Genomic DNA, 15,156 nt, shown 5'->3' on the forward strand with positions numbered 1-15,156 from the left:
CCGATATGTTCGGCGCCACGGCACGCACCCGGTTCCGTGTATCGATAGGTGCGCCGCAGCCGGAGACTGATACGGAACGGAACGCGGAGAAACCGAAACAGAAACCATCAAAATAAAATGCTCCAAATACACAAAACGTCTACTTCGTCAGTCGCGTCGTTCGCACTGAATCGCACAGCTCGCATTCCCTCGCTCGCTCGAAGCGTTCTGTACGCGTACCCTGTAGCAATCAGTCAGCCGTGGTTGAGGCGTGGAGAGAACAAAAGGCCCGCGTGCAACAGGCGTGGATAGAGCGGTGTTATAAAAAGCAGGTAGAGAGGACTGAGCTGCCGCTGGGCGCCGTGGGGCAGTACGTCACACAGCTCCCGGTCAAACGTCACGCTCAGCCGAGGACGAAAAGGATGCGTGTTGCAGTGTGGTGTCGCGTTGTTGTTAGATGACCCCGCCTCGGCGAGTGGTTCCGTGCCACTGGGTCACCATGTGCGGTGCGGTGGTGGTCCGCGCCTGGCTGCGGAAATAAGAGAGATCGAGTGGAGATCTCATCCTCGCCGGCTCTGATGGCAGCCGCGGCAGAACGAAGCGGCGGCGATGTCAACGGAAAAAGCGGACGTTTCGACGGGCGCTCGTGCCAATGGGCCGGTCGACTCGAATTGCAAGTGCGAGCCCGCGGTGGTGGTCGCCAGGACGTCGGTGCGGACGGCCTTCAAGCAGCGAAAGTACACGATTCTCGATGGACTGTGTGTGCTGTGCTCGGTGGGCAGCTTTCTGTTCGACACCGGCTCGGACATCTGGGTTGCGTACCGGCACTACACGGACGGGAGTTACTGGTATTTCGGGCTCACCATGGCCTTCATCTTGGTCCCCGCGACCATTATGATGAGCTTTAGTTTTAGGTGGTATTTACTAGATCTCAAGCAACACGGAAAGCACCCGTCCAAGCTGCAGTGGTTCGTCAGGACCGCCTTCCACTTGCTGCAGCTCGGGCAAGTCGTCAGGTGAGCGAAATATTTGCGTGCCGATTCGTTGTGATCAAGTGAGTTCCTGTTTATGCAGCAGTGGAGTCGCGCGCATCGGCATTTTGCGTGAATTGTTTCGGAACGGTTGATCTTAAACTGCACGCAAGAATGCGCCGCCGTGCGTCTCATGTTGATGTTTGCACTCTTTGTAACGCCACGTGCCTTTGCGAAGTAGGAAATGCGTCTTTGATATCATTGACGACTTCCACTTCGTTTCAGGCGCTGGTAGAATCTGGTGCGTTTCATCTCTCCCTGTTATCGAAAGTGTCAGCTGCTGAACAATGCGGATTGTTGATTACCATTCAGTGCCGATGAGGTCAGCGGCCGTCAATGTCAGAACACAATAAGCCATCGACGGCGTGTGTGTATATATATATATATATATATATATATATATATATATATATATATATATATATATATATATATATATATATATATATATATATATATATATGCGTACAACGGCGCTTATCACGAAAGGTACTTGCAGTGTGATCGCTTGTGCACTCAGGTACACGTGCTGATTTTTTCACACAACGCGTGCAAATAAACATTCAGGCCTTTTGTAATAGAGCTGCATTGTGAAGCCACACTTTCAGCACATGCCCATAAGCTTGTTGAATAACTCGTTTTATGATTTGTCATTAGTTTGAGCGAATTTCATCAGTGGCTACTGAATACCGTGTGCTCCAGTCACCAAATGTGTGTCTCATGTTAAGCAGTCACATTAAAGACTCCCAAAGGGAGTTCAAGAGCTGTGGAATTCTGGTCATGAACGTTGGCAGTTATTCCCGGCCTAATAGCTTTGGTGGAGGCATAAACAGAGCAATTATAGTAGAGAATGAAAGCCCGGCTATTACGCACCTGCCTTTAACACTTCAGCTGCACTGACTGTTTTGAATTACTACCAATTCAATTAAATGTTGTGTTATGGTTTAATGAATATAATTGGCCACAGACAGAGCACCTTTCTGAAGCCATCCTGCAGCTTGACTACAACCAAGGAGTTTTGCCTAGATCAATCCCTTTTTCCCAGTTTGTTTGAAGATTTGTTCCAGGGTTCTGGATGTACTCATGTGGGCTGCTTTTGGACATTTTTCCACACATTGAAATGGTTCCTGAACAGCTCTGTTCGCTTCAGTGCAGGCATGAGGCATTTCCAATTAATGATAGCAGATCTGGCAGAGAACTAAGCACGTGCATGTACAAGCCACATTTTAGACACATGTGTGCTTTTCTCTACCTTGCAACATTCTGACAAGAACACCTCCTAGGCTAAGAAATGGCTGTTTTGACAGAAGATGACTTAGGGTTCTAAAATGGCGACTATGTCGTGCGACTTGCACTGTTATGTAATTACGCATGCCGTAGTTGCGCAACACTTCACAACTGTTGCTGCCAGGATGTGGGTTGAAACTCGCTGCTTGGCTGCATAGATATTCAAGTGACCTCAGAGGTGCCATATCAGCATATAGCTTCAGCAATGTAAACTGGAGCAGGTGGCGATCAACCAGTTAGACTGCCGCGTCACTCTTCGCCATGCTCCAGGTACCACAAAATGATGGCCGCTGTGACATCGCTGCAATCTCCCCATAGTTTTTACCCATAGGAATCTGCAGGTAAACGCCTTTCTCAGGGGAAGAATAGAGTTCATGACGACAGGATCAGCGTAATTCAGAAGTGTTAACCATCTCATTTCATTTGTGTAAACCTGTACTCTATATTACTATTACAAAATATGGCAGGAACTCTTTGAACACAATTCCAATATCTTGAATGTTTGTGAAGTGGGTGCAAGTGTTAAAAGTTCTGGCTGTGCTTTTTGTTATGGTGATTTCTGGTAGAGCACATCATAGAAGGAGTTCAAACATTTCAAGTAGGCCAGGCTGATGGCATTTGATGTCATGTGGCATTTGGCCATACCTCTACTGTTCAGCATGATTAAGTGATCTGCTTAATAACGAAAACATGCCAAACAAAACAAAGCTAGCTTTAAAACTTTTTGTCAGAATTAATTTCAGTGCTTGACAATTTCGCAGCAGCAATGATAGTTACTTCAATGCAACGACATGTGCGTATTTATTTGGTACACCGATGCAGGTATGTTGATGCCCTCATCTATGGCCTTAAGAGCGCCCGCAGCAAGTCAGAGCAGCGAGAGTTCTACCGGCGGAGTGCTGAGGAAGATGTAGACGCCAGCATGCTGCGACTTTTCGAGTGCTTCATGGAGGCCACGCCGCAGCTGATCCTCCAGATCTGTATTCTTGCCAGGGACTACCCACACCAGGAGGAAGACTTCTGGACGAGTCAGTAGCACTTGCTATTGTTTGCTTTCTTTCCTTCTCATTTTGGAATTGAAGGCAGAATACAGTTCTCACAATAAGGCAATGAACAACCCACATATATTTAGTCATACATCTATAGCAGTGACCATGTCGATCCGTGTACAAGCCCTATAGTTGAGAAGAAAATAATGATGTTCATGCGTTGTTAGGCCAAATGTGAATTAGGTGCGCTAGCAGTTCGGTTTTCACTTCAGTTCCCGTGTTTAGGTCCAGCATTCACAGATGGCAGTTGTTCGGATAGCGATAATGGGATGTCCATATATGCGAAATTTGGTCATTCTCTACATTTATAGTTCCCTGGAAGTCTTCCCACCATTCCTGGTACACAGGTGGAGTGGTCAAGCGATGCACCACTGTGTTTCTTTGGCAGGTGCTGCTATTGGGTGGACTTGGATTGCTGGGTTGGGTTGCGATCCAGGTTGCTCTTACTGGGCAGCCTCTCATGATTAATTGAGCGGCTGCCTGACACGTTGGGCAGGGTGCTCACCTGCCCACCGAGTGGTGGGTAACCCTGCTCGGCTATATATATCTACCCAGGTGTGGGCAATCTTTGTCCGTAAAGTTTCGAGGCTCATTTATTTTCTTCTCTAGAAATGATTCCCCACAACAAATGTTGGATCAATGGATAGATGAGTAAGGCTGAACCCTTTGAATCGGGCGGTGGTTCAAGCCACCTAGCCATGACTTGTGAAATCTTACTCGTGTTGATTTTAGCCGCCAATCAGATTATCTCCGCTTGGTTACTTCTACCCGCTTAAAATCTACTTTTCCTTCACTGTTATGTTAATTGCTGTGGCAGCCGCTAGATGGCACTACATGTAGAGAAATACGTTGTCACTAGTCGCCTGCGCATTCTACACAGAGTGAATGTGGAGAGATGGATGTCCACCTCAAACAGCATGTAAACATAAAATTCTGTGTGAAGCTTGGCAAGACCGTCACACAGATGTATGAGCTCCTTTGTGACACTTACAGCAATGAGACATTATCGCGGGCGCGTGTTTTCGAGTGGCACAAGAGGTTTGTTTCGGGGAGCATGTCGGTGGAAGACGGTACAAAGCAGGGGAACCCTTCAACCTCACGGAATGAAAACAACGTGGCTCGGATCAGGGAAATCCTACAGCAAGACCACACTATTGCAGTCCGCATGCTTTCAGATGCTCTCAACATTAGTAAGACAACATGCCGCCAAATTTCATGTGAGAACTTGGGGAAACAAAAGCTGAATGCCAGAGTTGTCCCACACTCCCTCACACAGGACCAGAAGGACACGCGGGCATCAGTGAGCAGTGATTTACTCTCCGAGGTAGAGAAGGATGCTGCATTCGTCGACAGCATCATTGTTGAAGATGAAACACGGTGTTTTCAATACGATCGTCAAACAAAGAGGCAGAGCGCCGAATGGCGATCCACAAGCTCTCCGGCGTCAAGAAAGGTGCGGAGACAGAAGACCAAAACAAAGACGATGCTGATAGTTTTTTTTTTCGATGCCAGAGGTGTCATACACAACGAGTGCGTCCCACAAGGGCAGGCGGGGAATCATGAGTTTTATATTCGGTGCTCCAACACATGTGTGATGCACTGCTATGCCGTCGCCTTGACTTACGGGCATCTGGACAATGCAGCCTTCTCCACGATAACACAATGCCGCACACTGCTCTCAGCGTGACAAAATTTCTTGCCAAGCACAGCATTACTGTACTTCCCCATCTGCCATACTCGCGTGACCTCTCCCCATGCAATTTTTTCCTGTTTTCTCGTGTGAAGAGAGCCCTAAAAGGTCGCTGGATGAGGAGCGGGGAGGTCTTTCAAGACTCCACGACAAAGGAACTGACAGCCCTGCCAAAGGAAGCGTTTTCCGACTGTTTCCAAGACCTGAAAAGCATTGGAAGCTGTGTATAGACCGCAAGCGAGACTATTTCGAAGGGGTGCTGCACAAATAATTTCAATGTTTAACGCGTTTTTTTAATGGACTCAGTCTCGGAACTTTATGGACAAAGGTTGTATATACACCTTGGCAAGTTACCCACCACTTGGTGGACAGGTGGGCAGCCTGCCAAAAAACCGGCCTCAGACAAACAAAGAGACAAAAACACAACGGCTAAATGCGGGGAATGGCCACTATAAGTACTAGCACACTAAAAGTCTTGTTCCAAGATTCAAACCCAGGACAGTGTCTAGAATAAGCCATTTGACTTACCAGTTAAGTAATTCATACATTGAAGGGCTCGTGCAAGGAAATTTGGCAGACTTTACCATCATGTTCAGCTGTTCACCGATTTGCCCTTATCCAAATATTTGTTGACAATCCTGGTTAGCATGATTGTCGCACAATTGCATTGGTCTGCCATAAGCAATTACAGGATGATTAGTCCCAAACTAAAGTAGGTAAGGGACAGGTGGGAGTCGGGGCACCCATGTATTAAGCTGCTTGAGGAGGCCAAAAATCACTGCAACGAACCTAAATTTGCTGCTATACTCAGGTAAATGCTGCTTATATTCCCTCTTTTTAAGCCCCTTCCTCTTCTTTTCCCTTTCCTTTCGCCAGTGGTGGCCCAGAACGTATCCATCGTGACGTCCCTGGTGTCAGTGGCCTGGTCGCTGGCATCGTACAACAAGTCTCTGCGGCTGGTCATCGAAGACAAGGCCAACATGCGGTGGCGCGGTGCAGCCGTCTACTTCCTCTGGCGCCTCTTTGTGCTGGTGCCCCGCGTGCTAGCACTAGGCCTGTTTGCCTCCCTCTTCCCGCTCTACATGTTCCTCGTGTGTGGTCTACGCTGGCTGTGCATGTCCGCCTGGATCATCTCCATGAAGACTCAGTTTTACGAGAACAGGTGGGCAACCAGTCTCATGTGCAACGTGGCAGATATTTGGCAGATTTTTTACATGCAAAACTAAAGAGCTCCAGGTTAGTTTTGAGCACCTGCAGAGTTATTTAGCATGTGGCAAAATCTCTCTATACATGTGGATTCTTCCATTCTTGGATCAGTCTAAATGCACCTGCCATGGCCCGGAATAGAACTGATAAAGTTGTTATCAGCAGGAGAATGCCATGGCACCACAGCATGTGTTATGCAACACAATGTGTGTGCATCATGGGAGGGGGTGTAGTGTAATTATTGAGACATACTTTAAGAAGCATTTTTTTTTTACATTTGTATAAATTGCTGGCATATGTGAGCCAAAATCATGTACAGGGATCAGAATTGATTGATTGATTTAATTGACATGCCCTCAAAACCTATAGCGATTATGAAGGGAAGTGGTTATAAACAAATGCTAAAAAGAAAAATGATGTACAACACACAATGTAGAATCAATACGCAGTGCCAGTGTATTGTGATGCAATATACATGCAATGTGTAGACTTTGTGTAATGCAATTAGCTCACACTGATTCATTCTCCTGTGGCCCACTGACTCTCATACGAGTTATCAGGAACAGTTCAAACATGATCCGAGACAAGATTACAAGTCCAAACACCAATAACATTAAAAGCACGTGTGTATTTAGCACTGATAGGGCTGTCTGTTTGCTTTCACATATGTTATTTTACACTTCCGGTAATTGTAACTGTCAATGCTGATATGCCTCATGCGTGACACAGTTTCATTTGCGATTGCAGCTGCTGATTTGTCGAGATCATCATGGTATAGTTTCCGCACTGATACAAGTTGTTTGAAGCCAGCAGAAGACTCAAGTAGATCAGGTTTACTTATCTGATAGTCACTGCCAGATGCGCTAAGAAATGTCTCGGTAAAACAAGATGCCTGTCCACAAATGCATGCATGAAGGCTAGTGCACACTGTCCAGGAACTTTTTGAGCCAAGAATGAAGCAGAAAAATGCAATTCTCGAATTGGAGATTGCACCGCTGTGTGTACAGTGGCGCAACGTCGTGAATAGGCACAAAGCTTTGTCACACAGTGGCTATAGCTTGGAATTCTCACCAAGCAGTGGGGCTTATTGTGTGTCGCTGGAGTTGCCTAAGTTGGAGGTGCTCTCTTTCCCTTGCAAGCAAGATGCCTGATGTAGCCAATAGCACCGTTAGGCTTAAGCAGTTCAAAAGTGTAATAACAATAGAGCTGGCCAGCCAAAGTCCTTGAGTTTGTATCAGCTTGTACAGAATGTAAATGGTAGCCTTATTTGGAATTATCGCAAGTCACCTGCGTTGTGTTGCCTGCCTGCTTGCCAGAGGAGGGCCTTTACGTTAACTGTTTCCAGGGTGGAGGAGCTGGTCTACAACCTGGTGCTGGGTGTGGTGTTCATCTTCTGCTACCTAAATCCGGTGGACACACCCACTCGGTTCCGCCTGTCTGCCTTCTATGTGGTCACCTTTGTGGAGAACAGCGTCCTGCTGGGCATCTTCTACAACTACAGTCCTCCCGACATCTGGTACAAGGTTCCCGCAGTGCTGGGTGGAACCCTCTGCTTCTTTCTTGGCATCACATTCATGGTGCGTGTGGCCAGATGTGCCCCGCATGCTTTCATGTTCTTTCTGTCTGTTAGTTAACCATGATGACACCTCGTTATTGCCTCCACATGAGATGCCCTCACAGCATCGGATAATTTTTTTTTTATTATTGCAATAGCTGTGGCAAGTTTTAACAGTTACAGTAATGACTAGTTTGCCTGTACCGCTCTGTGCTGAATTTGTTAATGAGATCACCGACCCTAATTTGCAGTCAAACGTGATTCAACACCTAAGAAATTCGAGCCAGCAATGTTGCTGCCAAGGTCATTTTAGTTCGTGCGCAAAGGCATGCTCAATGACTTTTTTATGCCTTGACTGTCCATATGTGTCACCATTCTAGTTACAAGAGCGTCGTTTACGGGCCATAAAAAAATAAAAATTAGGAACAGCTCAGAATTCTGCTTGACCTTCTGGACCTTCCACTGGTTATTTTGGTTTATTATTTTCACTGTGAGAATACGCAAAATTGTGAGTGTGGGACATCACATTAGGACCTACTGAACAAAAGAATTTGTCACTGACATGGCTGGGTAGCCTGTATGGTGACTGTCACTTGAGAGCAGCTGTGACTAGCTCCCAGTTTTTATTTACATGCGTTAAAGCACATTCTCTCACATGCAGTGGTCATCAGTTTAGTTTGAGATGCTGCACACATCGTAGTGGCATGTGTCTACCTGATATCACATGTCTTGTCGTAATACTGTTTAAAACATGACACTATTACATGGCGAACAGCGCTTACTTATGCAACAGGCCATCGAGGTCTTCGACGCCTAAATGTTATGCCTGAATAAAGTTTGATTCTTCTACTACTACTACTACTACTACTACTACTACTACTACTACTACTACTACTACTACTACAATACTGGCCTGTTGGAAGTAAAAGCACACAAAAAATGGGTATTTGTCAGTACTGGCAGCTGATAAAGTCAGGCTAGGGTTAGGGCAGGCTGTAGAGATGATCGTTCAGAAGTTGTTCAGAGGGGATACTATTCTTTGTGCATTAGATGCTTAAAGCCAGCATTCTCTTTGAAAAGTATGTTAACAAAACGAAAGTGTGACTGGTCACAGAAACTGTGCAGTGACAGCTTTTCTTGGCAATGAACGAAATGCTACAGAGGTGGAACACCCGTAACCGCGTCATTTTGTCAAATAGTTCAACCATACCATGGTGCACCTGGCCGCCTGGCGCGTTGCTCTCTCCGTGGTACCTTCACGCCTTCGCTGGGGCAGCTGGCACCATCTCTGCAAGCTTGTAACGATATGCCTAGCAAATCTGTTGTAATTAAGATAACTTTTTTCTATGACTTTTGACGTTGAAAGTTGGTAGTTATGTTAGAAATATCCCTTACAAAATGAATATTGACACTATAATGAGTTTTAAGAGAAAACGGATATAACTGCTAGCAGGGACAGTATTTCGCTACATAGGAAGAGAGGGCGTTTCGGCTCCATAGCTTTCACTCCATTGCCAGAGAAAGTTGTCACTGAGTATAAAAGCAGTTGATGTGTATCCTTGGAAAGTTGAGCTGTAAATAAATTCTTTATGGTAGAGTGAAGTTAGCAGGCTGTACAGTAAAAAAAATATAGTCCAGTAGGTCAGTGAACAACTGAAGCACATAGTGGCAAGATGTCTTAACTGGAGTACGTCAGTTACACTGGATACAGTGCAGCCAGGTTTCTTCCACAATTTCAGATCACACTAAGATGCCCTCTTGAAGGTGGTTGCTGTGTTGATGTTTCTTTCTGATCTTTTGCTGTTTCTGGCTTCCTTTTTGTTTTTTCTTATTTGTACATTGGCCGGACACTGTCTGTTCAGGTGCCCACCTCTTGCAAAACAATATGTTGTGGCGTCATCATCATCAAGCACTTCGTGCACGCTCAAGCTCGTTAACAAGATACACTAACTTATTTCTTTTCCTGTGAAAAAACGATGATAAAGCAACTGTGCAAGGTGTGAATATTGTCGAAGCTCAATAAACCTCAGGTTAGAAGTGGACTTAAGGAAGTAGAGCCATTTATTTAAGAGGTAAATTTGCGCCCTGATTGATCAACAACTTCCAATGGCCCAACACTATAACCTTGTCATTTCTCTCGAGCTCATGCCTTTTTCTGTCATCATCTTAGTTGTGCACACTTACGATGCACGGTAGTATAGTAGCAGTACACGCAAACATAATGCCCATAGTTTCAGACTGCACCGAGACCTCTAGTGAGGAGAGCTTTGAAATGCATTGTTTATATGCAGTTTTCTTTCTCCTCTACTGAGCCCTCCTGGCACTTGTCGGCGCAGGTGATTTACTACCTCGTGCTCCACCCCACGGGCAGCATCCCTCTGGTGCTGCACCGGAACCAGTGCCTGCCAGCACCACGAGCTCAGATCCACGAGGAGATCCTCAAAGCTCACGCACTCGAGAATGATGCTGCCAACCACCTGGAATCTCTTACCACCCAGACCGTGCCTAGCGAGGAAGACTGCAGCTGTTCATGCGACACCGACAGCAGCGTGCATGACAGCCGCAAGGCTGACGTCTGATCTACATCACTGTCCCCACACCAGGAAACTGTGGACTTGGCCAGTCACGGCGCAGCAGAGTCACCGGCAAGATGGCCACTGCTAGGTTCAGTGCCAACAAATGGCCCATGGCCAATAAGTCCCGAGTAACATGCCGTCGAGGTGCACGTGACGTGTGACAGTGATGAGGGTGATATCGCTGGAAGTGGTGATGGAGTTAGATAATGGTGCGGACTGGTGCAGGGCTGTTCAGGCCGGTCGCTAACAAGGTGACCGCCACTAGTGCCAAAGCTAAACATACCAGTACCAACAACTGGTTACGTCCACAGATCTCTCGGCAGCTTTTGTATCCACTGCTTTTGGACCAACGTGCCAACACCTTACGACAGCGAGCGTGTGATGACGGAGGTGGTGCCAAAGGTGGAGATTAATGCTACATGTGCTACATGTCTTTCTTGTTGCATTCTCTCATGCAGTATGTTGCGTTATGTGTGCCCGCATATACTGCTGGAGTAACCATTGTCCAATGTGCCGCTGCTAGGTTTAATTGGCATAGGTGCATTAGTCTTGTCAGTGTGAGTATAGAGTGATGAGGACTAATACTTAGTATCGCTCTGCAGCTTTTTTTTCACTCATGTACACAGCATGCACTGTGTAGAAGCCAATTTTTACATGCAAGTCAGTTGCGGTCATGCAGCAGGAGTTTCTCGTGGTCGCTAGTGCCAAGGAATGCGTGTACCAGAGCCCTAACATGTTGCACTGCATGAGCTGTATTCGTCTTAGGTCTGAGTTGAACATTGAATTTCAGGTTGAAAGTCGAAAGTGATGGTGGCAGTCTTTAGACAGCATAAAGTGCTCTCCAAGCATGCGTGACTTGTGGCTGGCTCTAAACACTGACTGCTGGTTAATTTGTTGTCATACAGAAGGAACATGCATTTAGAGACGTTACACACTTGGCAGCGAAGAATAGGTTCCTGGCATATGCCCATACTTTCCAAGGAACAGAATTGTGTAGCACTTTGTGTGTTCATGACAGTCCACAGGCAAACAGTGGGCTGCTGTTTGCCATCATTGTTAGCAGTTCAGTGCATGAAGTTTTTGTTTCCCAGGTTTCTTCATGCTGCTCTGAACTGTCCATTAGACTGTCATACCGCATGCATCACTTCATACAGTTTGCGAAACAGTAACCTTGAGAATACAATGTTCTCTGAAAGCCACTGCTTCTCGAGTAATGGATCGTTTCCATACCATGCTAGGATGCACAGTTCGGCTGCTATCTTTGCATTAAGTATAATAGTGCTGCTACTAGATAAAGCAGTAAAGTTGTGACAAGGTTCTTAGCTTTTTCTTTGTTTGTGGCCTAATGTTTGCATTTGGATGTTGATAATTTTATTTTTCTGTGTGTGTAATTTGTATGCGTGCAATCGTAGAGCATTGAATCCATCTTGATGACATTAGTGTAGCACACGCCGAGCAATAGTATGCGGACTGTTTTGCATCAGCGGCCATCTAGTCATTCTTAAAATGCTTTCAGCTAACCAAGCTAAAACTTTTTATATGTCTCCTCCTTCTTGCTGAGTATTTTATATCTTGTTACAAATGCTACACTTGTTTTGCCTGTATTTTGTGATGCTTTAGTTAAGTTTAGTTTTCATCTTAGTTTCATAGTTGAACAAAGGGTTTTGGATGTCTTTTAGAGTGTGGATTTATATTTTGGAATGTCGTTATTGTTTTGGAGCGTTTATGGAAAAGGAATAATGTTATTAGAGCAGTGCTTCACAAGTGGCTGTGGAAAAGTTGAAAGAAGTGCTTCTCCTTCAGTGCTGAGCAAGGAGAACTGTGCCAGTTTATTAGCCTGATTTTTATAGCAATAAATTTCTACTGCGTGGACGGCACACCATGCATTTTCCATTTCATAACAAAAGCAAGTAATGTGATGTTTTGAAGCCGTGTGGGCCATTCGTGGGCAGCTTTTGCACATGTATGTGCTGTTACGCTTACTTCATGAGGGATTAGACATACGTGCCATTGAGCAAGTCATTTTCAGACTGCATTTCTATCAGCCTGTGGTGGCGAATGCTGGAGCTGGTGGAAAAATAGTTGGCATTTTCGTGCTTAAAATTTTTGTCACTTTGTTGAGGTGCTGTGTCGTCTGTGTGCTCGAGTTTAATAGATGAGATGACTTTGGGTGTGAGGCCCAGGAAAAGGGATTGGTAGCACTTTTGTTGGTTTTAAGAGTGCTTGTCTGTTGTTGCTTAGACATATTTCTTTTGCTTGTTTTTGCATTTATAATGTTGGCCTGAAGACTCATGTTTATGGTCATAGTTGGTAGCAGTGGGAAAGCCTTAGTGCAAGATTAGTGAGCAGTGTAGTAAAGCAGTGCTCATACTGAATGCTTCACTGTTGCACATAGGCATAGTGAACTTGCACGTTTTGCACAGTAGGTGAGGTATTTTTGTTTCTTTCGATTTCTCTTTTTACACTGCAGCTAGTTAAAAAAATTTGCCATTCGTGAAATTCCATTGAGTGTTGTGGCATTATAAAGACACTAGTTCCATTTGGAAAATCTCTGTTTGTCCACAGAACAAACTGCCCCACAACGGTTCCCAGATAAGTAAGCAGTGCAATATATTTACACACGCAGTGACTTTACACATTGTTTTCAGTCGCCAATTCTTTGGTAGTTGTAGGAAAATACCGGAGAGGTAACATGCGGTCTCTGTCCTGACCCAGGCCGGCAGCAAGATGCAATGTTCCTTCAATATGTATGTGTATCTGTGATAACTCAGAGCAATTCCACTGTTACAATAGTGAACAAGTGTGTTTAATATACACAGGTAATGTATCTTCATCTACTTACTCTAAGAGGGTTTTTTGCGTGTTGTTTTTGCAACCGGTTTATCCTATCTGACCTGTGACATGGAGAGTTTTAATAAATGGCTTTTGTTGAACTTCTTTTCTGTCATGTATTTATGTATGCACAGAAACGTTTGCTGCAGAGAACAAATTTGCTGTGATCATCACTTTACTGCTTATAGAATTTTTCCCAAAGAGGTCAGAGCGCACCGGTATATTTGACACCGGGCTGTGAGAGGCACTTGCTGATGTCTGGTCATAGGACAGAGCAGAGCCAAGGTACAGAGCTCCTGTATGCTTTCGCCATAGTCCAAAATCCGACTGCGCCGAGTGTCGTGAAAGAGTCTACATGCATACAATTCTTATCATGGCCTATCTAGGGCATATGAAGCGAGTATCAGATTACTGCATACTTTGAACTTGCCAGTATCAGTGCTGACAGTACTGTGATAGGGTTTTATTTGAAGCTTTTAAATTTAGCTGGGGTACTTACGAGATACCTTTGATTTTGATGGTGAAGGTGAAAGCATTGAAAGTCACTATCAGTCGAATTGTTGGACTGCATGCAACTTATTTTTCGTTTCTGTGATTTTACGGCTTCCTAAGAGCAGCTTCGGAATACATGAAGCCATGCATGAATTTTAAATGTACCGACTGTTTCATCAACTGCGTTAATGCGGTGTGTGGCACGCTGCATAGAGTTTCTTACTATTAATAAACTCTATGACACGCTTCGAAACCGAAACTAAAATTATATTAGGGGGTTGAGTTATTTTTGCGACTTCAACTAATAAAAATGCGTTTCACTGGTATCTTTTAATTATTTGCAGTATAAAATAGATTTTCAGGTTTTGGTGCAACGCAAACTGAGCTGCTATTGCGTGCGAGGCGGTACTGGGCCGATCCAATCCCGCGTCCAATCCAGGGAAAAAAAACATGGCGCCTTCCATGTAAGAATTTCTGTGCATGCATGTGTGCTTGTGACGGTCGCCGTGCCAGCCGCGCTTTAAGCATTCGTCTCAAAGGTCTTGTTTGTCTTGCTGCGCTTTAATTCCCCTGACGAAAGAAGAAGGCGCCGACCAAAAGAAAGAACAATTTCGCAATGCCTCGCATCAAGTACATCGGATACCCGTCGCCTTACGTCGGCAAGCACCTGCTGTGGCTGCTGGGCAACCTCAAGGACTTCGGCGTCGGTCGCGTCGTGACGCGGACGGGCTTCGAACGCTACCCGGAGCACTCGTACTACATTATCAAAAAGGTGATCCCGTACATGGACGACGCCAACCAGTACGGCGAGGTGTGGGCCGACACCGTATTCCGGGGCCGCCGCGTGGGCGTCATCCAGCTGGAGTCTCCCTCTGTTCCCGACTACAAACTCGTGCCCAAAAGCGAAGAGGAGCGCCTCCTCTCCCTACCGGTGTCGGAACCGGTGCCCAAGGTGATGCCGCGCTACCTGAAGATGCCGCCGCTGTTCCGAATGATCGCCGAACGAGACCTGAAGGCCAAGCGGATCGACTCGGAACCCAAGCTGCGGGCCGTCTACTCGAGCTCCTACACGATGGCCTACCGCATCGCGGAAGAAGGCGAAACGCCGGACACCGAGCTGCCCGATATGAAGGACTACTTTACCGACAAGTTCCGGCAGGGGGTCAAGGAGATATAGGCGCTCATATCCGTATCTCGCACCTTGTTAGTAGGAAATGTGTGGCATATGTATATAAACGCATAGACGAGTTCAATACATACCTGGGAGCGCGTTTAGAAGCATTTTCGTTGTCGTTAATTGTCTACCATCATGAGCTTTCGTCCTGCCCATCCCATTATCAGATTCCGTATTTTGGTTTTTACAACCACTTATAGTAATCCCTACCCCTTCTTTGCCTAAATTTTAGTTTGTATAACCCCCCTAACCTCCTGCAACCACCTCGGCTACGGAAACTGTGCG

The 15,156-nt window shown here is 45.7% G+C and overlaps 2 protein-coding genes across 2 annotated transcripts; both read left to right on the top strand.

The window, feature by feature from the left end:
- The first annotated feature begins 39 nt into the window (after positions 1 to 39).
- LOC144106845 (XK-related protein 6-like) lies at positions 40 to 13,310 on the top strand. The gene is made up of 5 exons (XM_077639792.1): positions 40 to 995; positions 3,120 to 3,325; positions 5,913 to 6,198; positions 7,588 to 7,819; positions 10,134 to 13,310. The coding sequence occupies exons 1-5, from the start codon at positions 589 to 591 to the stop codon at positions 10,374 to 10,376; spliced, it is 1,374 nt and encodes a 457-aa protein (XP_077495918.1). The 5' UTR covers positions 40 to 588; the 3' UTR covers positions 10,377 to 13,310.
- An 813-nt stretch (positions 13,311 to 14,123) lies between these two features.
- Positions 14,124 to 14,978, top strand: mRpS34 (mitochondrial ribosomal protein S34). The gene has a single exon (XM_077641205.1). The coding sequence runs from the start codon at positions 14,314 to 14,316 to the stop codon at positions 14,872 to 14,874; it is 561 nt and encodes a 186-aa protein (XP_077497331.1). The 5' UTR covers positions 14,124 to 14,313; the 3' UTR covers positions 14,875 to 14,978.
- Positions 14,979 to 15,156: the final 178 nt, after the last annotated feature.

Source organism: Amblyomma americanum, chromosome 10, assembly GCF_052857255.1.
Source record: "Amblyomma americanum isolate KBUSLIRL-KWMA chromosome 10, ASM5285725v1, whole genome shotgun sequence".
In the NCBI taxonomy this organism is placed as follows: Eukaryota; Metazoa; Arthropoda; class Arachnida; order Ixodida; family Ixodidae; genus Amblyomma; species Amblyomma americanum.

What these genes read in the sequence shown, in the direction of transcription:
- LOC144106845 (XM_077639792.1), top strand. Translation starts at nt 589, where the DNA reads ATGTCAACGGAAAAAGCGGACGTTTCGACGGGCGCTCGTGCCAATGGG. An exon ending in GGAGGAAGACTTCTGGACGA is followed by an intron (nt 3,326 to 5,912) that starts GTCAGTAGCACT and finishes TCCTTTCGCCAG; the next exon opens with TGGTGGCCCAGAACGTATCC. An exon ending in TTCTTGGCATCACATTCATG is followed by an intron (nt 7,820 to 10,133) that starts GTGCGTGTGGCC and finishes TTGTCGGCGCAG; the next exon opens with GTGATTTACTACCTCGTGCT.
- mRpS34 (XM_077641205.1), top strand. Translation starts at nt 14,314, where the DNA reads ATGCCTCGCATCAAGTACATCGGATACCCGTCGCCTTACGTCGGCAAG.